The following is a 27,811-nucleotide window of genomic DNA, read 5'->3' as shown; positions in this document are numbered from 1 at the left end:
ATGTCGGTGGCCTTCGCGTCCGCCCGGCCGCGAGAAAGGGGAGGTCACGCAGCAGACCATCCAGAAGGTGGGCCGGGGCGCGCGGGGCTGGGGCGCGCGGGGCGGGCGCGGGGCGCGAACAAAGCCGGGGCGCAGCCGACCGCCGCGACCCCGCCGAGCCCCCCGCCGCCCGCGCCCGCTCGGAGGGGGGCCGGGGCCGGGGGTCCGCCTGGCGGGCGGCGGGGGGCCAGGGCGCTCGGGGTGGGGGGTGGCGGGGGACGACCCCGGTCCGCCCGCCGCTCGGCCGTGGGGCCCGGGCCTGCGAGGCCCCCGCGGGGGCGTGGGGGGGTGCGCCGAGCCGGCGGCCCGGAGCCCGTCCCGGAGCGCGCGGGGCCCGGGGTCGCCCTGCCGGCCGCGCTGCGCCGCCCTCCCGCGCGGGTCCGGCGTTCTCAGCGGACACCCGGCGGCCTCCTCACCTGACAGAAACTTTCCCGGCTCGCTTTCCAGCGTCCCCGCGTCCGAAGTTGGGTTTCGCGGCGGTGCCGACGCGCGGCTCACGGCGGGGGCCTCCCGCCCCGGGGCCTGACGCTTGCAGCCCGGCGCCCTGAATTTTCGTGCTCCTCAGAAGGCGCTTCCAGGAGGAAGGCGGCACGAGCCGTTCCCGTCGAGTGTCCCTGCGCCGCGGGCAGCCGCCCTCATTGCTCCTTCGCCCTCGGGGTTCTTGGGGCCGCGTCCGCCCGGGTCCCCACTAGCAGCCCCCGAGGGATCCCTTCCTCCAGGTCCCGCCAGGACCTGTGGACCTTGTCCTCCGCCTTCCCGCTGGGGACGGCTCTGGCGCGCGGGTGTGCGGCCGCGGCCGCAGGCTGTGAGCGGGAGAGCGACCCGGCAGCCGCGACACACGGACGGAGAAGCGCGCGCTGTTTTCTGTGCCGCGCGCCGGCCGCGGCCAAGGGCTTTACAGGTCTTAATCTCGCTTAATGCTTTGCGACGGTGACCGTCGTCCCTGTTTACAGACGAGGACCCCGAGACCTAGCGGAGCTTCGTGCTTCGCGGGGAGACACTCCCGGAGAACGCGCTTCCGGAGCAAGACTGTTCCATCGCCCAGGGCTTGGCTGGGCAGAGGCTCAGAGGCGCGCTGGGCCCCAAGTCCAAGGGGGTCCCCTGGCACTTCGGCTTTTTGGAGCTCAGACGTCATGGGCGCAGTGACCGTTTCCGCAGCTGCCTTTGGCCTAACGGTCCTTCCGTTGTTTGCGCTGTGCCCTCGCCCTCACGAACGCTCCCCCAAGCCCGCCCCAGAAGGGTGCGCGGCGGGCCCTGCTCCCCGACGCGGACCGGAGAGGGAAGCCCGCTGTCCGTCCGTCGGAAATCGGTCGGGTTGGCCGCTCAGCCGGTGTGCCCCGGCGGGGTGAGCGGCCCGTACCTGCCTTGCTGGGCGATGCAGCCCGGGCTCCGGTGGGCGGGCTGCGGGGCTCGGAGGCGCGCGTCCGCCGCTCACGCGTGGAGGGTTGGCAGAAGCCGGGTTCCTCGGGAGCCAGCGTGGTCGGGCGGACCGGGAAGTAGCTTGACCTTAGGGCGTATTTGAGCAGGACTTTGTCGGGCAAACTCCACCTCAGCCTTGAAGGTCCGGTCAGGTGTCCTCTCCCTCACCCTGTCCCGGCAATAAGGGGGCGAGTGTAGCGCCCAGAGCTTTGCGAGTCACTGAATCATCCCTCGTCTGTGTCTAGCCTGGCGCTGTGCCGGGCGCAGTCGGGGCTGGGGGCGCACAGGAGCGCGGGCGACCGCCATCCGTCACTGGAGGTGTCGGGGAAACCAGATGTGTGCGTTTTTGGGGGCTGCCATGATGTCCTTGTAAACTTAGTGCTTTTAAAAAGTGGGTTAAAGCCTCTGCCTTCGGCTCAGGTCATGATCCCAGGGTCCTGGGATCGAGCCCCACATCGGGCTCTCTGCTCAGCAGGGAACCCGCTTCCCCCTCTCTCTCTGCCTGACTCTCTGCCTACTTGTGATCTCTGTCAGATGAATAAATAAAATCTTTAAAAAAAAAGAAACCAACGGAAATGTAATTTCTCACAGTCTGGGGACCTGATGTCCAGAATGTAGGTGTTGGCGGGTTGGTGACTTTCTGGGCTTTTGGGGGGATCTGCTGTATATTTTTCTCTGAGTTCCTGGTGCCACCAGCATGTAGACGCGTCCCCCCATCTCTGCCTCGGTCTTCCCGTGGTGTTCGTCTCTGTGTCAAATTCCTCTCTTTCCTTGAGGATGCCAGTCACAGGGCTTAGGGCCCTCTCTTTTTCCGTCTGATCTCACCTTGACTTGATCACACCTGCAAGGATCATTATCTCCAGATAAGGCCGCATTTGCGGACACTGGGGATGAGGACTGAAACACAACGCCCTGAGGACCACCGTGTAACCCAGGACAGAGGGCATGGGGGGCAGCGGTACTCCAGACTAGGAAAGCCAAGGTGCAAGGGTAGGAGGGGTCTAGAACATCGAGGGAGTTACAGGTGGTCTCACACATGGCCTGTGTAGGAGCGTATGAAAGATTGAAGGAATCGAGGGTGGTCGCACTGGTGGCCTGCACGGAGCAGGTCATGGGACCAAAACGGGAACGGCGGGGAGGGCCAGCCGGATCGGCGGAGCCTGCCCTGTGTGCTGCCGCGCTTTCTCTCGTGGTGACCGGACACCGCTGCGCTGCGTGGGAGACGTAGGCGGGACTGGCCTCTGCCAACCACAGGGAATGGGACTTCGCCAGGGCCCCTGAGGTGGAGATGGGCAGTGTCTCCCAGCAGACTCCAGGGGTCCCCGTACCTGGCTAGGTGGCCTGCGGGCCGGGATCCGCCGTCACAGCTCCCCCTGGCTGGGGCCTCCTGAATCCCTGCTCGCCAGCACGGGCCCCCGGGGCTGGGCGTGGGCACAGCAGAGGGGCCGGGCGCAGCAGCACTTGGGCAGAGCCCTCCTGTTGCTGGGCACACGGTGGTTGCTTAGTAAACGTCAGCGTCGTCCGTTACTGCTAGTGTTGGTTTTCGTAATCCGTTTTCCTGGCCAGAGGGTGGCCACAGCGTCTGTCTGTCCGTGCGCCCGGCCGTGCGGTGGGGAGGCGGGCTCTGTGGGAGCGGGTCGGAGCTGGTAGACGTTTGGGCCCCGGGGCTGCTGCCAGTGCAGGTCCAGTGTGGGCAGGTGAGCCGCGTGAGGGCAGGTGCCCTGCCCAGGCTCTGAGTCAGGGGCCCCGTTGGCCTCCAGGGGCACAGAGGGGAGGGTGGCCACCGAGATCGGGGGCGGTTGCCGTGTGCTCTCTCAGACATGGGATTTGTCTTAAAGAACGCGGGCTAGCTCGGTAAGGAAAGTGCAGTGACCTGTCCCCCGACTGCAGATGGCCCGTGGAGGCCAAGCCCCACCTTGGCTGACCGGCGGTCTGAGGCTGCTGGGACGGAAAGCCTCCTCCCCGGAGCAGAGCCCGGGTCAAGGGAAGGCCCGAAGTGGTCCCCTCCGCAGGGACAGGAGGCGGTGGTGCGGGTGGGAGCACGGTCCGGGGGCGGGTGGGCTCCGTGGAGCGGCCGAGCCCTCCTGCCGCGCATCCCTCCAGAGACAGGCTGCGCCCCGCCTGCTGCCGGGGCCCCTCAGAGCCCCACAGAGCCCCGCAGGCCGGCAGAACGAGGAAGCATTTGAGGGAAGCGCGGGGCTCGCGTCCGCGGGCGCGCGCCGCTTTTCCTCGCCGCAGCCGAGTGTGCAGCTCGAGGCGGACGGACGGGCAGCAGCCGGGCTCTGCCACATGACGCAAACGGCTGGTCCCCCAGGGCGCTCCCGGGGCTCTGGCCCTCCGCCCCAACCCGCTCCCCTGCCCCGTGTGCTCGGGAGTCAGAGGCCGGTGGCGCTGGGATCCCCGGCCCCATGGGGGCAGGAGTCGGGGGCCCGGCCCTATGGCCCCGCGTCCTGGACCTGTGAGGAGGTCGGGCCGGTCTTTCCTGCCTGAACCACAGAGCGCGCCCTGACTGGCCGCCTGGCCCCGTGAACGTGACTAGTCCGAAGGCTCCAGGGAGAAGGTGCTAGATGTTGCTGCAAAGAGGGGTCTCGGAACTCAGTCCCGCTGCGCTTGGCCGGCGCGGCTCCGTGAGAGCGCACAGCTCCGCTGGCGGCTCCTGTTCCTGTCAGCGTAGAGGTGCCGGGAGGTGGGGCAGCAGCAGGCCCCCGCGTTGCGGGCGAGGATGGGAGCCCACGGAGCTGCAGCGGAGCTTCCTGGACTCCGATCTCCTTCAGACTTAGCCTTTCTGCGCCTCATTTCCTCGGCTTTAACGTGGGTGACGCTGTGAGTTCCTCACGGGCTGTGCTTCTGGCTAAGCCAGGCGACGGGCACAGGAAGGCGCTGGGCAGCCTCACTTGACCGGAATTTATCCGTGGCGTCTGAAAACGGTGTGAGGGGCCCTTCCCGGATGGCAGGTCACGGTGGCGAGTCCAGGGTCGTACCGAGAAGAACACAGGGCCGCTGCTCCCTGGGCAAGACGCGTGCGAACGTGGCGCCTTTGAGAGAACACGCGCCTCTTCCCTGCACACGGAAGCTCTCACGAAGCCGAGCGGCCTTGCTGCCTGTGACCGGCATCCGTGCGCGCTCGCAGACCCGAAGACGAAGACGGGAAGCGACTCCCGCGTGCCCTCAGGAAGACAAAAGCGTGTTTGCTGTAGCGATCACATTAAGTGCGTTTTGCTGTGTCCTTAGATTTTGGAAATGGGCCGCGGGGGTCGGACACAGAGCTAGAGCCACAGGGCAGGGCCAGCTCCTCCCGAGAACGCCTGGCACGTGCGCTTGGGTTTTTTTTAAACCCACAGCCCTAATTCACATCAGGTCGCGTCCGTTGCTGGGTCCCACTGGCTTTCCTCAGTGGAGTCTGACACCACTTGCTCTCGTGCCTCCCCGGTGGCTGCGGGTGGAGAGGGGCCCTGATCCAGGAGTGGCGTGGCTGCCCTGAGACCGGAGTTGGCAGAGGCGGCGGAAGTGCCAAGTGCTGATTCACCACCGCCTGTGATGCTCACGCGGCTGTCCGTCCGCTCGGCCAGGGTGGCTCCCTCTCACACCGCAGGCTGCTCCTAGGAGCTTCCCTCGAGTGTCCATCCACCGCATGTTGTGGGCGGCGAGCACTGTGGCCCTTTTGTGTAGCAGCAGAAGGCGTGAGGTTGAGTGAATCCCACGCGGGATTGTCTCTTATTTGCTGATACGGAATAATCTCCAACAAAACATCAGAGTAGAAAAGGACCAGCATAGCCAGAAGGAAGAAACTGCTCCACCTATACACACGGTGAGGGAGGCGTATGTCCACAAAAGAGCAGAGGCTGTCTCAGCCTGATGGCTTTGGGTGGGAAGATCAGAGGGGCAGAGATGGGAGAGAGACACTAAGACAAGGATCTCACCGCCACTCACCAGCCATAACTCACTGTTGACCTCACCACCGGCCCCTCCAGATGGTATTGCAAACGTCTTGGGTCATCTCGCCTCAGAAAGTCCTGCTCAGGATTGGTCGTGTCTTATCAGGAAGTCTCCCCTCAGGATCAGTTCGTTTCTCCTCAGGAAGTCTTGCTCAGGATTGGCTATCTCCTCAGGAAGCCTTCTCTTGAGATCGGGTCATCCCTTCTCAGAAAGTCTCGCTCAGGATGGATCATCTCCCTTCAGGAAGACACCTCCCAGATACATACCTCAGGATAGGTAATTTCTCCCAGAAAGTCTTGCTCAGGATTGGCCGTCAACTCAGGAAGCCTTCCCTTGAGATCGGGTCATCTCTCCTCACAAAGTCTCGCTCAGGATTTGTCATCTTTCTTCAGGAAGACACCCCCTCACACACACATCTTAGGATAGGTAATTTCTCCTCAGGAAGTCTTGCTCAGGTTTGGTTATCTCTCTTCAGGAAGCATTCCCTCAGGATCAGGTCATCCCTCCTCAAACCCTGCTCCGGATCGGTCATGACTCCTCAGGAAGCTTCCCTTCAGGGTCAGTCATTTCTCTTCAGGAGCCTCCCCTCAGGGTCAGATCATCCCTCCTGAGAAAGTCTTGCACAGGATCAGTCATTTCGCCTCAGGAAGCCTCCCCTCAGGATCAGTCATGTCGCCTCAGGAAGCCTCCCCTCAGGATCAGTCATTTCTCCTCAGGAAGTCTTGCTCAGGATTGGCTATCTCCTCAGGAATCCTTCTCTTGAGATCAGGTCATTCCTTCTCAGAAAGTCTCTCAACTCAGGATGGGTCAGGAAGATCCACACACACACACACACACACACACTCCTCAGGATAGGTAATTGCTCCTCAGGAAGTCTTGCTCGGGATTGGTTATCCCTCCTCAGGAAGCCTCCCCTCCGGATTGGGTCATCCCTCCTCAGGAAGTCCTGCTCGTGATCCATTGGTCATCTCTCCTCAGAAAGGCTCCCCTCAGGATTGGGTCATCCCTCCTTAGAAAGTCTTGCTTAGGATCGGTCATGTCTCCTCACGAAGCCTTCCCTTGAGGTTGAGTCATCCCTTCTCAGAAAGTCTCACTCAGGATGGATCATCATCTCTCTTCAGGAAGACTTTACTTCCCCCCCCCCCCCCAACACACCTCAGGACAGGTAATTTCTTGGGAAGTCTAGCTCAGGATTTGTTATCTTTCCTCAGAAAGCCTTCCCTCAGGATCAGTCATTTCTCCTCAGGAAGGCCCCCTTCGAGATTGGCTCGAGATTGGTCATGTTTCCTCAGGAAACCTCCCCTCGGGATGAGGTCATTACTCCTCCACAGTTCACCAATTTCTGGCTTGTGTGAAAGAACTCAATGCCGTGGTTTCTCAGTCCATTCTTTGTTAGGATCTCTCTTTGTCCAAAATGTTTTTGGCAAACTGGCCCCTGGGAGAAAGTTCTAGTCTGGAAAGTCACATCCTTCAGTTCTGAGGAAACACACTGAACGATTTTTTGGATGAAATTTCTCCGTGTGTTTTCTTTCCGGAAGTCTGGGAAGAATAGTTCCTTGCCACTTGGATTGTTTTTCTAATTTTGTCATCTTTTCTGTTTTCTATTTCAGTCTTTTTAATCTGTTTTCTAGGAGTTTTCGTTAGTTTTGTATTTCAACCCTTCCGCTGGCGGGTTTTTGTGGGTTTTTTTTAAGATTTTATTTATTTATTTGAGAGACAGGTCGCAAGTAGGCAGAGAGGCAGGCAGAGAGAGGGGGAAGCAGGCTCCTCGCTCAGCAGAGAGCCGGACTCGATCCCACCACCCAGAGACCCTGAGACCGAGACCGAGACCGAGCCGACCGCAGAGGCTTAACCCACCGAGCCCCCCAGGCGGCCCCACTGGCGGTTTTTTGCTCCGGTCAGTCCAGAAACCGCCCAGGGCCCTGTTCTGTGGGGTCCGTGCTGTGCTCGGGGCTCGCACTGGCGGACGCCGTCTCCTTCGCTGCGGGGGACGTTACCGGCCCTCGGCGGTTCTCTCCACCGTGCGCGGCCCGCAGGTGCGCCCCGTGGCCCCGGCGGCTCCGGGCGGCTTCCCGGGAGCCCTCGCGGAGGCCCTGGCCCGGCTGGGGGCGGGGCGGGGCGCTCGGGCGTGGGCGTGGTCCGCGGCGTCCGTGGCGTCCCTGGGGCCGCGCTCCGGCCTCCGCAGCCGCCCTTCCTCGGACCGTCTCGCGCGCCTCCTGCGGGGAGCAGGGGCCTTGTCTGGGCGCGGGTGCGGCTGTCTCCCCGCTGGAGCCCGGCTGCCGCCCCCCAGTTCCGGAACGTGCGGCCGCCGCCGTCTCAGAGCCGAGCGGTGATGGCAGCCGCGGCCTGTCCCTCGCGCCCCGAGGGCGCGGGGGTCGGAGCTGGGGGCCTCCAGTCAGCCGCCCTTCACCCGCCTTGGCCTGGCCTTCTGTCCTGCGTGTTTCTGACGTCGCGGCGATCGTGCTCTGTCCCTTGCTTTTTCCTCTTCTCGCCCTTCCAGGCGAGCGTGTCCCCGGGCCCCGGGAAGCGTGGGGACGGTGACGACGGCCGCCGCTGCCGTGGGCCCTGGGCACGATGCTGCTCGAGCGTCTGGGGCAGGGTCGTCCCCGGCCTGCTGCGGGCACGGAAGCCGGGGCAGGGGCCGGACGGAGAGCCTCGGCGCCAGTGGTTGGGCCGTTCCCGGCCCTGAGCCCCCGGGCCCCTCTGCCTCTCCCACCTGGGCAGGCTCCTTGGCCTCTGCGGAAGTCACAGAACTGGGGGTGCGCGCTGCACAGCCGGGGAGGACAGAGCGCTTAGAGCAAGAGAGACCGAGCCCTGGGTCCCAGAGGCTGGGGGCGGGGGTGGCTCATATGGGGCCTCCTGGCAGACTTGGCCTTGCGGGGGGCAGTGCCCTCTGCCCCCAGTCGCCCCGCCGTGGGTGGGCTTGGGCCCCAAGCTCAAGCTCCGTAGGACAGGACTCCGAGGTCCAAGGGCAGTGCCCGGGGTGGAAGGGTGGGTGTCACTCTGGCCAGTAGCAAGCAGATGGGCCCCTCCTCTGGCTCAGGGGCCCACAGAACTGCGCCTGCCCGGGAGAACCTGCGCCGCGGTGACCAGGCACCGTTTGTTGGGGACAAAAGGTCTAGATGTTTCCTTTAGCACAGGTGTCTGAATAAAGAGCTTTTCGTGGAAAGCAACGTTTGCCCTGGGTCCAGCCCTGCCCCTCCTCCCCGAGGACAGAAGCTGGGTCCAAGCACGGGTGGTGAATGAGCCGAATCTTCTGTGTGCGGCCAGGCGTGCCCCAGCCCCCTGCCCCGGCCGTGCCCAGTGCCCACCAGACCCCGGCCGGCAGGGCAGGCTGCCTGGTCATACCCCCACCCCGCCGGTGCAGCCCTCCCGTGCTTCCCCTGCTCCTGTCGGACCTCTCCGTGCCTCTTCCCTCGCCACCTCCTGGGTGTCCCCAGGCTGCCCCAGGCGCTGCCCCCCAAGGGCCAGTCCCGAAGAGCTGGCGCTTACTGGGCTTTGTGATGCTCTGCGGGGCTGGGAGGCGCTGTTCGTGTGGCCGCGGTGTGGGGCCCTGCGAGCGGGAAGTCAGGGCTCCTGCGTCCCTCCTGTGCAATCCAGGCCCAGCCTAGCCGGGCGGACTGACGCTCTGCGGTTAAGGGTCCTAGAGGGCGAGTCCCGTGGGCTGTGGGATTTCCTCTGCCGAGCGCAAGACCCAGAGCCTGCCCCTGGGCTTGCAGAGGGTGGACCCTGGCATGTGGGAGGCTGTGCTTAGCCTGGGCTGTGGGATGTGTTTGGTCCTGCTGGCTGGGCTGGCGTGGGAGAGTTCCAGGCCTCCCTCATGAACACCCGCACGCCGGTGACCGTCGCCGGCGTGCACGTGACGGAGCGCCTCCCGCAGGCGGCCTGTCATCCGCCTCGAGCGGGCACCGCAGACGCGTGCGTAGCCGTGCTCACGTGTGCTTCCCCCGCAGATGCTGGATGAGAACCACCATCTGATCCAGTGCATTCTGGACTACCAGAGCAAGGGCAAGACGGCCGAGTGCGCCCAGTAAGTGACCGGCGGGCCATGGCGGTCCCCCTCAGAGAATGGCACTCCAAGGAGGGCAGAAGGTTTGGAGGGAGACACAAGTGTGGGTGGAGAGGGGACTGCTGGTGGACACACCAGGGGACTGTGAGCTTCTCCGGGTAGGACCCCAGGTGACCCCCAGGGCTGGATTCAGAGCAGGAGCGCGAGCGCCAGCCGTCTGAGCCCCCCACAGGTGTGACATGTGTGAGCCACCGCCACGCTGGGCTCTCCCCGTATCCCTCTGGCCTGTTTGGGGGAACCTTTTCAGGGGTGCGAAGGTATCGAGTCGGCCGGGTGTCAGGGTCCGATGGAGTAGGCCTTGTTTTCTGGCATTTCTTCCTGTGTCTCCCTCAGTCTCTGTCTTGTGCCTCCTGCCCCCCTCCCCCACCATTCTCTGAACAGACCTGCTGACACCCCCCTCCTTGGCCACCACCGTGGGGTCTTTCCACGTGTTGTCATCAGACAGGATCCCGCTCAGGACCTTGGTCCCTGTCTGGCCCTGTCCTAAACCACAGTTTGCTCCCTCATCCGTCCTGTCCCCGGGCAGTGTCAGAGGTCTGTCCCCCCAAGGGCTTGGCTACGATGGGCCTGCCGGCCCCTCTGCCTCACCACGTGCCCCTGACCTGCAGGTACCAGCAGATCCTGCACCGGAACCTGGTCTACCTGGCCACAATCGCGGACTCCAACCAGAACATGCAGTCCCTGCTCCCCGCCGTGAGTGCCCGCAGCCTGGGGCCGGGGGCGCGCCCTCACCCAGCACGCTCAGGCGCAGCTTCAGGCTGCCACTGGGGGGGAGCGGAAGTCTGAGCGCGTCACCTGCAGTGACCAAGTCACAGATAGGCGCGGGGGAAGGGGGCAAGTGGCCAGCCAGCAGGCTCTGAAGTGGACTGTTCAGAATTGTGACTCCAGTCTCTTTAGCCAAGGGAGGTGACCCCGAGGCTCCAAACCTAGACATGGTGGGAGGCGGGACTGGGGAGGACAGGAAGTGGTGCGGGGATGAGCTATTGGAAGGGTGGGGGCCCAGGACCGTACACAGCTCTGACCTCCCAGCAAAACCACAGAGGCACGCAGTGCGGGGACACTGCAAACGTCCATGTAAGCAGTTTTCTTCTGACTTTTTAAAATCCATTTTCCCAAAATCAAATTATTGCTGTGAAGACAAGGTCCGGCGGTGGCTGCCTCCCGCACCGGGGACAAGAAGGCGCAGCCCTCGGAGGGCCCGGCCCGTGCTGGCCGTGATGCGCAGGGAGGTTCCAGGACAACCCTGTCACCGGGAATGGCTTATCTCTCGATGTCCCCAAGTCCCTTGGAAAGTGACATCATAAGTGCCAGGAAGTGTTTAACTGATAAAATCATTAAACCAACACGATTAGCCCATGAAATTGCGATTCCTCACCTCAGAGGCAGCAGCAGGTCCTGCTGGGAACTTTGTCTTTGGCCGGGTCTGGGTAGCTCATGCGCCTGAGGCTCCGGAGCTGCGGTTTGGTCTGGATCCGGGAGGTGAGGGCGCAGGGGTCACTCCGTCCCATGCCCCCTCCACGCCAGTCAGAGTGGGGCCTGCGGTAGGCAGCGCACACAGAGAGGAGGAGCAATGGGAATGCCAAGGCTAAAGCACAGGGTAGTGTGTGCAAAGGCTCTGGGGCGTGGGGTGGTGTGGATGAGGGGCATACGGAATCCTGGCCGGCTGAGCAGTGTGGTGAGGTGAGGGCGGTGCGGTCTGGTGGGCTGACGAGGTGGTTCGCTGTATCCCCAGGAAAGCGGGCCCAGCTTTGAGTCTCTGAGTACGTGTTGATTGAAGTTCTGAATGTTCCCACGAGAATGCTTAGTGTGTCGTGCCCTTGGCCTGAGGTGGTGGGGCCTGGTCATCCGCAGCTGATCAAATGCAAGAGCCACAGGGGGTTGTAGACGTTGGCCAGGTGGCCGTGAAGCACAGGTGGGCCTCACGAGCCGCCCGAGCCCTGGAGGGCTTCAGGTGCTTGTTCTCCGGGTTAACCACGTCCCTGTTACCTCCCTGTGTCCCTCAGCCGCCGACCCAGAACATGAACCTGGGCCCCGGAGCGCTGTCCCAGAGCGGCTCCAGCCAGAGCCTGCACTCCCAGGGCAGCCTCAGCGATGCCCTTGGCACGGGCCTGCCTCCGTCCTCCCTCATGCAGGGCCAGATTGGCAACGGTGAGTAGCCCTGAGCCCTTCGGGGTTGGGGATGGCTCCCGGAAGCACGTAAGCCGCGCAGGCTTCTGGGTGACCGCTGTCTCAGTAGGGTGCCCCATGCCCTGCAGAGCTTCACGGGGGCCCTCCCTCCTCCTGAGGCCCGGGCTGCTGGTCTGCTGCCGTGCCCGGGCACCCGAGCGCGGGGGGTCACGTGCAAAGGGAATCCTGCACTCCACATCCTCTACTCAGCTTTGACAGTGTCAAATCGCAGCCCTGTCCAACGTGTGGGGTTCCACGTGGATCTTTTTAACCAAGAGCAAAAAGGTTCTCTTTGGAGCAGGAACCGTTGCTAGCCGCTAGGAGCTGTCCCTGCGAGAGCGAACCGGCGGGTCGTCTCCTCGGTCAGCACGCGTGCTTGTTTCTTGGCTCAGCACTTGACCCTCACTTCATTCGGGCGCTGTTGGCCACGGGCTAGTCTCTGTCCCCGCGGTCACGTGAAGGAACTCTGGGTGTCTGGCAGCAAGGCCAGGCTTCCATGGGGTTGGGGTCCTCCCTGTGCTCCTGGCAGGTCCAAACCACGTGTCCATGCAGCAGACGGCCCAAAGCACGCTGCCCACCACCTCCATGAGTATGTCCGGTAGCGGCCACGGCTCGGGGCCCGGCTACAGCCACTCAGGACCCACCTCACAGAGCGTGCCCCTGCAGGGCCAGGGTGCCATCGGCAACTACGTGTCACGGGCCAACATCAACATGCAGTCCAACCCAGGTACTGCCCTGCTCCGCCCTGGGGCACCCCCTCAACCCTGGGACGGTCCCTGGTCCCTCTGAAATGTGTGCACACTGCACACAGGGTCCTGGGGCCCTTCTGAAGTGGGGGGGACCCTGGGGTCTGGGTTTCCACTGTTTCCTGTGGCAGCTCTGGGGAGGGCTCTGACGAGGGGCGACACATCCCCTCCTCAGGGGACAGAGTGAGGCTCACCCGGGATGGGGGCAGTGCAGGCCCACAGACATTGACACTGGGTACCATCAGGCCCAAATGCAGATGTCCCAGAACGTCAGGCACTAGAGTTCAGAGGCTTAATACGGAAAGGGAAAGCGTGTAGTATCTCCTTAGTTTATTTTTATTATCAATTATATACTGAAAATAAGAGTATTTTGGGTATATGGAGTCAAATAAAACATGTTACTAAAACAGATGTCGCCTGTTGGCATCTATTTCTGACGTGGTTCTCCTCAGTGCTGCCCCAGCAGGTTCCGAGCAGGGGCGGCACCACCGGACGGGGGCAGGGGGCAGAGATTGCCCTCCAGGGGCCTTAGAGGCCCAGGTCTCCCAGGCGGACACAGGCCTGGCTCCTCTGGGAGCAGCCTTAGGGGTGCGGGAGGACAGGACTGGCGATTTTCCAGCGTGTGGAGGCAGCCCGGGAGCTGAGGTCTGGGTCCAGGAGAAGGGTGCCGTTGGGGTCTGGGGTGCAGATCAGGGTGCCTCCCAGGGAGCTTCTCGGGGTTATTCGGGTCTGTCGTGTCGCCCAGTGTCCATGATGCACCAGCAGGCAGCCTCGTCCCACTACAACTCGGCCCAGGGCGGCAGTCAGCACTACCAGGGCCAGTCATCCATCGCCATGATGGGCCAGAGCGGGCAGGGCAGCACCATGATGGGCCAGCGGCCCATGGCGCCCTACCGGCCCTCCCAGCAAGGTACTGCCTACGCCCCGCCTCCTCCCCGAGAACTGGGGTGGGGGGCTCTGCACGGTCCTTAGCATCGAGCGAGGGGGTGGGGGGTCTGGAGCTGTGTGGGGCTCATGGGGCGCAGAAGGTTGAGAGCCTGTGCTGCTCCTAGAGGCGGACCTGGCTCGAGCTGCTGTAGGGGTTGGAGTCGGGTGGGGCGGTTGTATTTATAAGTTCCAAGTCTCGGGTGCCTGGGTTTGGACGTGGGGGAGAATACCCAGGCGGCCGGGGTGGGGGTTATCCTGTGACATGAGTGTTCTGAGTTCATGTCCCCCATGTGCTGTCCACCCCCAGGGTCGTCCCAGCAGTACCTGGGCCAGGAGGAGTACTACGGCGGCGAGCAGTACGGCCATAGCCAGGCCGCCTCGGAGCCCATGAGCCAGCAGTACTATCCCGATGGTGAGGCCCACGCCCATGCTATGCCATGACACCGGGCACCTCGGCGGCTCCCGGCCGCTGCTCTCTAGTCACTCCCGTTTGGACGCATCGCCCCAACTTCTGCCAGCAGAGCCCCCAGAGGCCCCTTGCCCAAGTGTGTTTGGGGATGAGGGTGAGGGCTGGTCTCAGGCCATAGCTACTCACGGATTCAAGACTCCTCATCCCCTTTCCCGAGACGCAGTAGGGGTTACGGCTGGGATGAACAGGTGCACGAGACAGTTTCCTAAGAGGGACACAAGTGTTCTCGTGAGACGCCTTCAGGAGGGTGTCGCCGCTGAGCCGCGTGTTTGCTGCTTTCATCCGGTGCTCACCTGTCAGTCGTTCCTCAACAGTCCCAGGGTTGGAGGTGGCTTCCAGAGTGGTCCTAGAGGGCGGGTGGGATTTGGGGAGGAGGACAACGCCAGGCAGGGAGCACGTAGGAGGTAGCAGCGCCCCTGCCAGGGAACGGTGACAAAGGCTTCCTGAGGGTGCAGGGCGCACCCCAGCAGGTGCCCCCAGGAGCCCGTGGCCCGGTGGCGGTGCCGGCAGAGCTCCTCGCGGGGCAGGCACTGACACACCCTCTCCCCTTTATGCACCGTGCTCCTCGGGTCCTCACGCCCAGCCCACACGCGGGGTGGCGGTTTGCATCTTAAAGGAGGAAACGGAGGCTAGGTGGCGGTCGGAAGCCCCTTCCTGGGCTTTGTGCAGGGAAAACGGATCCAGGTCCGGTGCAGGACGCTCGGTTCCCGGCCGTCCGGGCCTTCGCTGACAGCACGTGGCCTCTGTCTGCCGCAGGACACGGCGACTACGCCTACCAGCAGTCGTCCTACACAGAGCAGAGCTACGACCGGTCCTTCGAGGAGTCCACGCAGCACTACTATGAGGGCGGTAAGGAGCGCACACAGCTCGCTGTCCAACGCGCGGCTGCAGCTGGTGGTGGGGCTCTGGGGCCGAGTGTGCCCGCCGAGGCCACACATGCAGGTCACGCGTCCCCGTTCACGACGCAGGTGGGTGGAGGGGGCTTGACTGGCCGCGTGGGGGTGGCAGGGGCCCAGACTCCACCATCAGGCCCGCTGAGCCTCTTGGGGCCTGTGAGCTCTGTCGAACCCCCTCCGGAGTTCCAGACTCAGTGGGGCAGGTTCAGCCCCCGCCCAGCCCCGAGCCAGCCGGGCAGGGCCCGTCGAGCGTGAGGCTTCCTTGGGTCCGGCCCGGCCACTTCTTCGGACATCTGCTGGCCTGGTAAAGCCTGCGGCAGCCCCCACCCCCCACCAGCCTTCCTCAGTGGAGCTGCCCCGGGGGCTTTCTGGTGGAGGTGAGGTGAGGCGAGGCGAGGCGGTGGTGAGAGGAGCCGGCTTTGTCAGCAGAAAGCCAGTGACTAGCTCGCGCCCAGTTCCCCGCTGGGAATACAACGCCCGCCCGAGGTCCGGCCTCCAGCGTGAGGTCACCACACACACAACGGGGAAGAAACCCGCACATTTGCTTCTCAGCGGGGCCCCCAAACAGCGAAGGTACATCCCCGCCCTTGGGAGACCCCAAGAGAGGAAAAAAACCTTAAAGTCCCAGGGAAGCGGGACCCGGCGGGCTTGGCCCCGGCTTCCTGTCCGGGTGTCCAAAGTAGGGACAGGGCGAGGGTTGGCAGCAGGCCCGACGGAGGGAGACAAGCAATAAACGTGAAACAGGCGGCTTGTGAACCCAGATGTTTTTGGTGGCTTTTTAAAAGAATTATGCTAAAAATACACGTTACCGCTGGGGGTGTTTCTGAGTGTGCCTGAGTGGCACGAAGCCCATCCACATCGTGCAGTCACCGTCCCCGCCGTCCGTCTCCCGGACTTGCTCCTCTTCCCAGACTGATCTTCTGGCCCCGTCAGACCCTGGCTCCCCGTTTCCCACCCCAGGCGCCCACCACGCCACTATTGCACATGACAAGTCTAGGGCCTTAACGTAAGCGGGGCCCTGCCGTATTTGTCCTGCTGACTGGCCCAGCTCGCTGAGCAGGACCTCCCCGCGGTGGTGTGTGCCGTAGCAGGTGTCAGGCCGAGTTGTTTTCTGTTGCGGGGACGCACCGGAGTGCGTGCGTCCGTTCAGCTGTCGACGGACACCTGCAGGTTGCCTCTGTCTCCCGGCTGTTGGGAACCCTGCTGCTGTGAACGTGGGTGTGCAAAGCTCTCTTCGAGTCCTGGCTTCCGTTTTTTTTGCATTTACATCTAGAAGAGAATTATGGGTCATAGGGTGATTCTGTGTTTAGTTGTTTAAAGAACTGTCGTACGGTTTTCCACACGCAGTTTGGTTTTTTACTTGCAATGCTAGGGGATGATAGGGCATCTGGAGACTACAGGAGAATCACCCAGAGGCTGTGCTGGGGTTGGTTACGAGTGTTTCCCTGCAGCGGCTTCCCACGTCCACACATTTGGTGCCGCTCAGGGACACGGCTCAGACCCAGCCTTCTTTTCCTGGGGAGTTTGGCTCCGAGACCCCGAGACTGCGCGTGCCCGGCGCAGTCACCCGGCGAGCCAGGTCTTCCCTCCGACCCCAGCGGCAGCCCACGTCGGCCCCTCCTGTTCTCAAAGCTGCCGCAGTGACCTGGCTGCCGCCCCAGGCTGAATTTGGAACCCGATGGTGGGTATAGTACCAGAGAACCGAACCATCCCAACCACCTCAAAGTAAGATTATTCATGAGGGACTCGATGTTCCTCATTATTTTTAGGAACTGGTTAAGTGTTGGCCCTTCGTGGTGAACAGGTAACGCTTTCCTTGTGCCTTCTCAGTCACCACAACTGCCCTTGGTCTTGCCTTCTGTTAGCAACCACACTAAGGTCCCACCTGGGACCACCTTGGCCCTCCCCCATCCACACAGGTGCCCCAAATGCTCTCTTCCTCTCCAGTTGAACCTCAGCTGCTTTTCACGTCCGCTGCCCCTGGGGAAGACAGGCGTCAGCGAGTGTTCTCTCTGTGTGCCTCCCTCGCCCTCACCTTGGGCCGCCCCCAAGATGGGACCCTGGCCCATGGCAGCTTTGCAGGTGCCTGGCTGTGACGGCCAGCCAGGGTCACCGGCATGAGTACAGGAGGTTCGAGGGACCGCAGGCTGACCAGGTAGATTGGGTGCACTCGGGTATCCGCGCTTCTGGGTCCCAGCCTGCCGGGAGGAGGTGGGCCGCCCGGAGCATCTCCCTGCAAACACGCCCCTGCCAGCCCTGCCCTCCGTCCCCAGATGCCCGTGCGCTGCCTTCCCTGCTGCAGGGTGCCTTGGCTTATCCCTGCTTTGTCCAGGTGAGGGTCCGAGGCAGAAACGACTTCCCCAAAGACAAGCCCCGGACGTGCACTCAGCCTCTTGAACTTGGAAGCACACATTTTTATTCCTTCGTGTTTGGGTTCCGTGGTCTTGCCTTCCGTAACTGACGGAAAGTTTGCTCTTCCGAGGCAAGTGTGGCAGATGGCACGGCTTCCTCCTGAATCTGGAAGCGTTTTGTTCCGTCTTGTTAATTGGACCCGTGGCTGGGACTCCACGTACTCGTGGTACGAGGTCAGGTCTCCCCACGGTGGGCGGCATTGCCAGGCCTTGTCGCGAGGCGCCAGGTGTCGTGCTTTGGGAAGACGGCTCTGCACAAGCAGCCTGTGACGCATGGAGGTGGAGGGTTTCGAGTGGAAGCAATGAGGGGGTGGAGCAAAGCCCCAATAAAGCCCCGCTGTTTCCTGTAAAACCCTGGTCCCACCACGGGATGAGGAGGCTGTGGAGCACAGGGGGCCGGTGCTGGGGTCTTCACAGGAGGTGGCATCTGACAGGGACCTTGTGTGGTCCCACAGACTGAGAGGCCTCTGGCCTGCAAGGGCCGGCGCCGGGAAGGGGCCAGGTTGCCGTAGGCCAGGCCGGGCAGAGTAAGGGGCTGAGGGGCCGACTGAGCCAGGCAGACACCACTCGCCAAGAGGGGTCCTGCCGAGCAACCCACGGCAGCTCGGGCGTCCTGCTGTACTTCCTGGCTGCGAGGTTTGCCGCAGCAGAGCCTGGAAGGAGCCTGTGTCCCCTGTGCCGTGCCCCAGGCACCGAGTCTATTAAAAGACACGGAACTCCCTGTGGGCTGCTGTGGCAGATTCTTCTGGGCTGGGCCAGGTGCTCAGGCCAGGTGTCGAGGATGAGGGTGTCAGGGGAGCCACTTTCTGTATGAGACCATGGCTGTGGGTGGGGGACGGGGCTGGGGAGCCCTCAGGGCTGGAGGTGGCCTTCTTCCCTGAAACTCTTGAAGGGGGACCACATTCGCTTTTACGTTTCTGTCACATGAACGTATGCGTCTGTGCAAAAGCTAAATTTAGAAGCAATAAACGTTACCAGTTGTCACTGAAAATCAAAGTGGCCTTACCTTTTGGCCATCCAGACTCATCCACGCCCCTGAGCCCCGTGGTCACAGCGCTGTCCTCGGGGGTCCCTCAGGGTCTTGCCCCAGAGACCGGCACGCCCCCTGTGAGTAAACGTCCAGACCAGTGGGGATGGCGGCTGCTCCGGGATAGCCGGTGGTGTCCCCGAGGCACAGCCTTGTTTCCAGAAGTAGTTTTATCAAACGCATCAGTGAGTCACTGGGCTATAGCTCCTGGTGGCGGCTGAGTCTGGTGGCTCCTTTGTGCCCACGTTCCTCAAGCGGGCCCCCTGGCTACCGGGTTTGGCTCCGCGGAAGGGAAGGTCTTCTGTGGTGCGTGGGAGCAGAGCCAAGGTCCTCCGCGGCACCCCTGCTCACATTTGTTGCGCACCTACCGTGCGCCAGGCCGTCGGCTAGGTGCACGTGACTGCTTCTGAATCGGTTACCATGTAAAGAGTGAAAGGGGGTGTAAAGCTGAGAAAACGCAGAGCGACCGACCATCTGAGGCCCCGGAGAACTGCTCTGTGACTCGGCTGTGCAGGTCCGCTGGCTGCGCACCACACCCTGGGGCCTGCGCCGCCACGCCGGGACCGCACCGGCTGGAAGGAAGGAGTCCCTCAGAGCTCGGGGCCTCCCAGGGCAGGGAGCAACTGTGGAGATGCGGAGAGTTTGCAGGGTCAGCAGGGAGGATGCGCCCTGGAGTCAGAGCCATCGCGCGTCTGCTGTTCTTCGTGGCTACGGTTCGAGTCCCCATGAGGGGTGCAAGCCTTTACAGCGACAGTTCTCAGGAAGGCTGCTGCTTAAAAATGACGTCTCCAGGATCTGGTTTGTGTGTTTGTTTAAAGATTCGTTAATTTAGTTGACAGAGAACACGAGTAGAGGAAGCAGCAGAGGGAGAAGCAGGGAGCCCGATGTGGGACGCGATCCCAGGACCCTGAGATCATGACCTGAGCCAAAGGCAGACGCTTAACCCACTGAGCCACCCAGGTGCCCCGGGACATGTTTTGATTTAAAAGAAAAAAACAGCCAACTATAGTAGTCCTCTCCCCCCACGCAGGGTCAGAGGGGTCAGGTGCTCCCTCCCATTCGTCCCCCGCGCCCGTTGCTCAGGTCACATCATTCCATCAATACTGGAGGGTGAGCACAGGACCAGAAGGCGTTTCCAGAGCCAGAAGCCACATTCGCACAACTCTGGTCACCGCACGTGGTGAAGGCTGTCTTCTGGCGTCTGTGGTTACTGACAGTCCCTGGCTGTGCCCCGTTCATCACTGACACCTGACGGCAGGTGCGTGCGTGCGGAGGGGAGCGCACGGTGTGTGCGGGCACGGCTCTGCCCTCGGCTTCCGGGGTCCACAGGGCCTACGATGGATTCCCCCCAGAGAAGGGGGTTGCTGTGTCCTTTCTGGGCCGGCCAGTCATCTGCCGTGGGGTGTTGGAGTCAAGTGACGGCCCTTCGTCCCCTCCACGCCCCTCCTTCTAGAGACTTGGGTTTGCACAAATTGGGGACAGGACTTACTACAAATTGAAGGCAGAGCACTTGGCACGGTTGAAGAACAAAGGCCTATTCCAAAAAAACGACGCTGGACTGTAATTGGTCTTTTCGCGAAGGTGTTTGGAAAACCGTGAGTGGGAGGTCACTCCCACGCTGCTCTGGGACGGCAGCCCTGCCACCGGCGTCCAGGATGTTTGCAGGAAGGGTTTAGCGGTTGCTCGTGCTGCCCGCTCAGGAGCGGCACGGTGGCACCCTCCCAGTTTTCCTCAGCCACGCTTCCTCCCGCGGGCTTTCTTCCACATGAGCTTGGGCACAGATGCGGACTGGCTAGAGTTTTTAAAATAAGAAGGCATTGTGGGGACACCTGACTGGTTCAGTCACTGGAACATGTGGCTCTTGATCTTGGGTCCGTGACTTCGAGCCCCATGTTGGGTGCAGAGATTACTTAAATAAACTTCTAAAACCTATAGAGGTAAGTATGTGCTCGTGGGAACTTAAGTAAGCGGTCTCCAAGGAGTGTCCTGGTCGCTGCTGCTCACCCTAGCGTGTCCTCAGCCATGGACTGGAACGTCCCTGAGTCTCCTTTCTGGAGGCCCTGAGCCATCCCGGAATGCCGGCTCCCGCGTCATCCTGCCGGCTTCTGCACCGCTGGGCGGTGCGCCTCAGTCCCCCACCTGTACAACGGGCACGCGGTTGTGCTTCTCTCATGGTGCTAAAGGAAGTATGCGGGATACCTGTCTCCTGCTTGGGACGCACAGTGGCCTGCAGTCCCGTTCCGGATTTTCCTTACTGGTGAGATGGTATTTCTCACTGGCTGACCCGCCGGCCTCGCAAACGAATAACCCTGCAGGACTCAACACCACGAGGCGCGCGTGGAGAACACCCTGGGGGTCACTGCGCTCTACGGATCTTAGTCCAAGACCCTCGGGGTGTCTCCGTTTACGCTCCCACACTGCACTGTGCCTTTTAGCTCCGTTCTCAGGCGTGCGTTTTTTTTTTTTTTTTTAAAGATTTTATTTATTTATTTGTCAGAGAGAGAGAGGGAGAGAGAGCGAGCACAGGCAGACAGAATGGCAGGCAGAGGCAGAGGGAGAAGCAGGTTCCCTGACGAGCAAGGAGCCCGATGTGGGACTCGATCCCAGGACTCTGGGATCATGACCTGAGCCGAAGGCAGCTGCTTAACCAACTGAGCCACCCAGGCGTCCCTCAGGCGTGCGTTTTTAGCTGTCTACAGGTTCTGTTACTGGGATCTTTACGCAAGCGAAACCATAGTTGATCGGAGGCTGAAACATGCTTCCTTCCGAGTCGCTGCTGCAGGCCTGCTGCCCGGCTGTCCTGGCGCTGAGGGCTGTGTGGCGAGGTGCCGCAGACGGGCCGCTGAGCGCAGCAGGAATCGCTCTCTCAGCTCTGGAGGCCCAAGGGCCGAGATCCAATGTCAGCAGGGTTAGTCCTTCCGGGGGCTCAACTGGAGGGTCCGCCCCAGACCCTCTCCCAGCTTCCGACAGGCTCCAGCAGTCCTGGTGTCCTTGGCCTGTAGGCACGTTACTTCACGCTCCGCTTTGGCTGTCGTGGGGCTTTGTCCCCGGGTCTGTGTCCAGGTGCCCTCTTGCGATAAGCAGGCCCATTCTAGTCAGTGCAGCGGGCCCTTACCTGTTCACATCCGCGGAGAGCCTTTGCCAAGTGAGAGCACGTGCACAGGTACATGACGTGGGCCTCAGTGTACCTTTCTGGGGGGCACAGTTCAACCCAAAACACTTGTATTAGCCTTAAATTGTGTTAACGGGGTCACTTCGGCTGTACCTCCATACTCGAATCGTTGTGAAAAGAGAAGACCTTGAAGCAGTTGAGCTGGTCCGGGGCTTTTCCAAGGGCTCTGCGTCGTGAGTGGCGAGAGCAATGCCTCCGTGCCCAGAAACGCACTGTGTGTCTCCTTCCCCCCACAGGAAACTCGCAGTACGGCCAGCAGCCGGCGGGGTACCAGCAGGGCGCAGCCCAGCAGCCGGCGGGGTACCAGCAGCAGTACTCCAACCAGCAGACCTACCCCGGGCAGCAGCAAGGCTACGGTAAGGGGGAGCGTCTCCCTGCGCAGGCCCCACGCACGGTCGTGCTGCCGCTCGCGCAGTGGACGCTTAGTCCGCTTCCTTCAGAAGAGTTTTGGATTTCCTGCAAAGCTGTGCAGCTAGTGCAGAGAGGTCCCTGCTGTCCGCCTCGCCTGACTGCAGTGCCGCCGTCACAGCTCAGCAGCTCCCGCCAGCACACTGCTGGGGACTGAGTGCACAGTTCACTCAGCTCTCACTCGTGTGCCCGACGGTCCTTCTCTGTCCCAGCACCCATCTGGAATCCCCCTTGGCACTGAGTCTCACGTTTCCTTAGGCTCCCCTGGGCTGGGACCGCACCTGGGAAATCCTTGTCCTTCTGGACCTTGGCGGTCTCAGCAAGACTGGGCAGGTGTTTTGTAGGACATCCTCGGGTTGGGCTTGCCTGAGGTTTTCCTCAGGATGAGACTGGGCCGTGGGCTTTGGAAAGACCTCACGGGGGGGGGGGGCAAGTTCTTCTTATCCCACGTCAACATGACTGGCCTCTGACGTTGACCCCGGTCCCTGGTCCCCCACCATCAAGTTATCCCTTCGTCCTCTACCTTTCCTGATCTTTGGAACCAAGCCACTGAACCCAACCCACGCTCCGGAAGGAAGAATTGGAATTTCTCTGTAAGGCAGAGTAATTAATTAATGATTAGTTATTAATCACTTATCAGTATGTATTCTTTGCATTCAGTTTACACAGCGGCTTAGATCCTAGACTTCTCTGATTCAGATCGTCCAGCTTCACCTTTGGGGACCTGGGGCCCTGCAGTCCCTTTGCCGTGCTCCCATCCTTTTGTCTTTGAGCATCTCCTTATTCCCTGGGACCACGGCACTCTCCGTGCTCTAGCCCTAGAAGCAACATGTCTCACGGGTGCTCTGGGTCCTCTGATGGGAGAACAGCGTTAGGGACCAGGGGCCGCGGTCAGGTGGGCATTTTCTGAGCACCCCACACACGGTCACCTGAGACAGCCCACGTATTGGTTAGCGTGGCGACAGCTTCTAGAAGCTCACACCCGCTCGCTGGCTTTTGTTCACCCTGTGAGGATTCCCTAAAGTTCCCGGGGGCCAGCGGGCCTTCACAGGCTCTGCCATGGAGCCTGCCAACAAATATTGTTCTCCAGGCCCATGGGACAGAGAAGTGGACAGAGGGAGCTTCTCGCACTCCAGTAGCAACAAGGGAAGAGCCCCGTCCACTGGAGATCAGCGGAATGCAGGCTCAGTCTCACTGAGGGCCGTCCTGCCCGGATAGTAGCCCGCACATCTGCCCGGTCCTCTGTGGGCCTCGTCCTCCCCAGGCAGATCCACCTGAAACAGTTGCTCCGGACCCCAGCCTTTGGGTCGTGTCTGCCGAGAGCCGCAACCGCACGAGGCTCTCCCCATGCTAACCAGCCCCCAAGATGCACACAGGCTGCGCTCCCCAGAACCCGGGGTGCTGGGGGCGGGTGGGTGGGGGAGGGGAGTTGTACTTCTAGATGCTGCTGTCACAGGAGGACAGCTGCCTACTGTTGCCACCACGTGATGGCCGGGCATGTGGTTAACATTCAGAATACACGCTGGAAGCCGTTGTTAGGACCTGAAGAGTAGGTGATTAGTTCATCAAAAGAGTGAGTTCCCGGAGCGCTCACAGAGCGCGCACGCGTCTTCCCCTGAAGCGTCCTGGCGAGACGTGAACAGGAGCCTCCCTGCGCCTGCCCGCGCAGAGCTGGGCCCCCTTCCTTCCCGAGCCGAGGGCCCTGCTGCGGGAACTCATGCGGGCGGTGGGGCTCTGCCTCTGCACCTCGGGACCACCCGGGAGGCTCTGGAAAAATGAGGTGGCAGGCAGGGCCCCCCTGCGTGAGGCGTCTTCCTGGGCTCGCTGGTGCCGGCGGCGCGTTGCGGGGAAGGAGAGCCGCAGTTTCAGGTTTTTGTCCAACCTGTTGCAACCATGACTCATTAAATAGCATCTTTTGAGCAATTACTTGGCCTTTATTAGTTCTTTCCAAAGGCTTCACCTGAGTTTCCACAGGAATGCCCATGAGAAGCAGCTGCTGTGGTACTTAACGGGCGGGTTTGCAGCGACCACCAGGGTGGACTCGCCACTGCCAGGAAGCCTGTGAGCCCGGCTGGGTCGCAGGGGGCCCGCGGCAGCCTTGTTCCCACGCTCAGTGCCCTCATGCTGGGGGGGCCGTGGGTTGAGGAGGAGCGGGCTGGTGCTTCAGGCGCCCCTGAGGGCCTGGGCGCGTGCTGCCTCGTTCTCACGGTGCCGGTATGTGCCCTCAGGGCCGGCCCAGGGAGCTGCCTCGCAGTACTCCGGCTACCAGCAAGGACAAGGCCAGCAGTACGGAAGCTACAGGGCATCCCAGACGGGCCCGTCCGCCCAGCAGCAGCGGCCTTACGGCTATGAGCAGGCAAGACCCGGCGCGTCCGTGGAGACATGACGAAGGTTTCACTCATGATAGCGCGGAATAACGCGTGAAACGAATTGGCTGCCCAGCTCCCGTCTAGAATGTTAATTCTCTGAGCCCGTGAGGGTTTGAGAAATCACCTTTGCACGTACACTCACCTGGGTCAGATGTGGCTGGCTGAGTGGCTCTGGCCTCAGAGCCCCAGCCCAAGTTTGCGTCCAGCCCTGCTGCTGGCCCCTGGCAACGTGGGGGGGGGGCCTTCCTGGGGGGAGCTGGTAAGGAGCCTCACTGACCTGGTTCAGTCCTTAGCCACAGGCTTGGACGATGGCTTTCAGAGAGCCAGCGACTGCCTTGCGCCATAGCTCTAGGCAGAGAGCTGGTGGCTTGCTTGCTTTTCATACCTCCTTCCGTCCCTAATCCCGGGTTTGGGGGGTGGGGTCCTCTCTGCCACTTTGACTCCTGACTAGGGAAGTGTAACACGTGTTTTGGTCTCCTGCAGGGCCAGTATGGAAATTACCAGCAGTAAGGAACGAGCACTCCTGTTAGAGCCTTGCAGTGGCATGTCCCTCCGGGGATGGTCGGGCCAGCGGCAGTTCTGATGAGCTATGACCTCTCGGTTGCCCTTCCGCCCCGCGCAGCGTCTGCATGTGGCGCGTGCACATTTCACGCTGGGTGTGATGCCGAGCGTGCGCCGCGGGCGAGAGACAGCGCTTTGATGGTGTGACCTATCTGGTGCTGTGTATAGTGTTGTATGTCCATACAGTGGAGAGGTTGTCTCCTTTTTGTCTCCCCCTCCTTGATGTTTCTAGCTAGCTTTAGGGATCCTTTTGTCATCAGAGTGCTCTGAGCCCAGGCATGGGACACAGCTACAAGATGCCACAGTCCATGTGTTCACATAAACGGGCCTCGGGTCTGACTCCTCACACACTTGTCGTAATGTGGGTTGTAAACTTGTCTCTCACTGGCTACACCACAGCTGGACACACGCCACAGCCCCTGGATGGCCACCTCTTCCTGTGCCTCGATTGGGGGGGGCATCTTCTATGTTTTGGGTCAGTTTCTGTTACGCAATGAAAAGGATAAATACGCTTTGTTTGGAGAGGCTGCGAACGGTCTTTCCCAGAGCTTACACGCTCACACGCTACCTGTGTCTCTTGCCAATTGTGTTTATCCAAAATGTCCTGTTTTTGTACTAAAAAGTGAAGAGGGATCAATGAGTATATTCCAAATAAACATACAATTAGCCTAACCCAGGGAAGGAACGAGGGTCGTTCCTGAAGGAAAGACAGGGCAGTTCTCTGAAATGACCGGCATTGGCCCTTGTTTCTCCGATGGTCGTTTCTGGGATTTGAATATTTAATATGCCCAATTCTAAACTGATAAAATATTTATACCAAACTTCCCAAACAGTTGGCAAGTTGTTTGTTTTAATATTATTTCTTTCAGGACCTACTTGTTCAGATCTCCAAGCAAGCGTCCTTTTTCTTTTAGAGCTATCTGAAATTCAGATCTTATTTTTAAAAAGAACCCCACAAATTTTATTGTGTTCTTCCTAACGAAAAGGAAGGGTTTTATATGGGGAAATTTGAGTAAATTTTACATTCCTAGGACATTAAATCCCACTTAAATTCTATACAAACGGTAAAGACCGCTCACTTTCAAAAGCATAGTCAAAGGAAAAACTCAGTATTTCACTAATTAGTAATAGAGACATTTTGGCAACTTTTACCTGGACAGCAGTACCCACATGCATACTTTAAAAACATCTTTGGATAAATGCTGACATACTTCTAAGAACAACCAAGAAAATTTAAAGAAAAAACAAAAACAATTCTTGACATATCAGGTCTACTGAAGATGATTTTTTGAATTGGTAAGTTTCAGAAATGTTTTAAAAGTGTAAAGTAATTATTTATCCAGAGCTGTTGAATGGTTTACAGTTTACGAGGTATTTTATGTTTCTGTTTTGTTTTGTTGCTTGAATGAATCCTGACAGTCCACACTGGGAAATATGAGGGCAATTACTGTTCCCATTTTACAGATGAAGAACCGAGGCACAGATTAAAGATTGCCCCAGATGAGTACCGGTCCTATTCTAGGCTATTTTCCCCTCTTCTGTGGGGACAGAATCACAGATGCTGGGATAGGAGTGTTTATCTTAGAGGCATATGGGTTTTAAAAACTCTTGACACTGGTAAGGGCTTAAAAATATGTATTTATGTTAAATCGGTGAACTGAGAGTTCTTAATTGCTAAATGACACAGACATTAGCAATTTCATTTAGGGAGGTGTCTTCCTTGCTTTTGTTCTGATCTTTCTTGGCAGTTTTCATAGAACTAATTTGCAAACTCAGTCGGGGACTAAAATTCCCCATTGAAAATGTTAAACATTCTAGATAACTGTGAAAGTCGTTTTATTTTTATTCCTTGCCAATCTGCAAATATGCCTTTTATGTGTGTGTGTGGTTTTTTTAAGTGCTGTATTAATACTTTTTGAAAGAAAAGGACACTTGAACTTATCCCAAAACTTCAATCTGAAATGTCTTACATTAAGAATTTCTTGAATGTTGTGTATATATTTTAAAAAGCACTTTGTGAAATAGTTTGTACATTTATTTCCTAATTTATACATGATTTTTGGTATTAATATATTTAATGATTAATAACAGAATGTTTATTTAATGTGTTGTCCATTTTTATGTAATATTGTGGGGGAAAAGTGATGCCAGCAGTTCTTTTTCATTAAACGTATTCTATCTTCTCTTCTGTAATATGTTTGCAAAAGCTTAGGCTGAAGTGAGTTGTTTGTGCGGTGTGGTCAATGGTGCTTTATTGTTTGTGACTGCTTCCACAGAAGGCCAGGGGACATGCAAAGGAGACCCGGATGTCGGCGCTCCTTCTTCCTGTGATGTCCCTGACCCCCAGCAGGTCGTGGATTTGAGACATGCCCACGGTGTCCAGAAGTGCTGACACACTCACAGTGGCTGCAGAGCCTTGCCCCGGTGCGTGGTGGACTGGGACTCGAGCTGCTGAAAGGCCCCCAGTGCTCGAGGCCCCCGGTTCCGCCAGTGTTTGTGCGAGCAGGTGCTCCGAGCGGGGCACCGCTGCTGCTGTCCCCCTTTAGATTTGTGGAGCTCTTCCTTCATTCCTATTAATTGAACAGGTCAGATTCGTCTTACTTGTGAGCACAGTACATTTTCTGGAAAGCATCCTATCAGTTCGTTTTTTTCCAGTCAGAGTTTGGCGCCCATAAATTGCTTATGATTTGGTGTAATGTATGAATAAACTGGTTCTTCAAAACCACCCTAACCAGGGAGTTTCTGTTCTTTGTGTTCAGACCAACAGACCAGCGCCTGATCATGGAGGGGGCAGTGGACTTGTCTGATGGGGGAGGTGGGTGTCATGGGGGGCAGCCAGTGCCTGAAGGGAGATGCCTGTCTGGCGGGAGGTGAGTGTCTGAAGGGGGATGTCCATGTCTGTCTGACTGGGATGGCTGGTATACAATGGGAGGCAAGTGCCTGCCTGACGGGGCAGCAGGTGCCTAACAAGGACAGCCAGTGTCTGATGGGGGAGGTGGGTGTTTGTCTGATAGCGGAGGTGGGTGTGTGTCTGACGATGGCGGCGACTGTCTGACAGCCAGTGTCTGATGGGGTTAACAGGTGTCTCATGGGGGTGACGGATGTGTGTCTGACGACAGGCAGCAGATGTCTGACAGGGACAGCTGGTGTCTGACGGGGGCAGTGGCTATCTGACAGGGGAGGCAGGTGTCTGTCA

The 27,811-nt window shown here is 60.0% G+C and overlaps 1 protein-coding gene across 1 annotated transcript; it reads left to right on the top strand.

Moving 5' to 3' along the window:
• LOC111141332 (SS18L1, nBAF chromatin remodeling complex subunit) lies at positions 1-27,346 on the top strand. Its single transcript, XM_022493794.1, is given in 12 exon segments — positions 1-32; positions 34-67; positions 9,348-9,424; positions 10,072-10,156; positions 11,467-11,611; positions 12,159-12,356; positions 13,121-13,285; positions 13,610-13,714; positions 14,528-14,620; positions 21,514-21,633; positions 23,914-24,041; positions 24,538-27,346. Coding segments are annotated over 12 exon segments (1,209 nt in total). The 3' UTR covers positions 24,565-27,346.
• The last annotated feature ends 465 nt before the right edge of the window (positions 27,347-27,811 follow it).

This window comes from Enhydra lutris, unplaced genomic scaffold (assembly GCF_002288905.1).
Source record: "Enhydra lutris kenyoni isolate GAN:26980312 unplaced genomic scaffold, ASM228890v2 scaffoldscaffold6, whole genome shotgun sequence".
NCBI lineage: Eukaryota > Metazoa > Chordata > Mammalia > Carnivora > Mustelidae > Enhydra > Enhydra lutris.
This window is presented reverse-complemented; position numbering and strand designations above follow the sequence as displayed.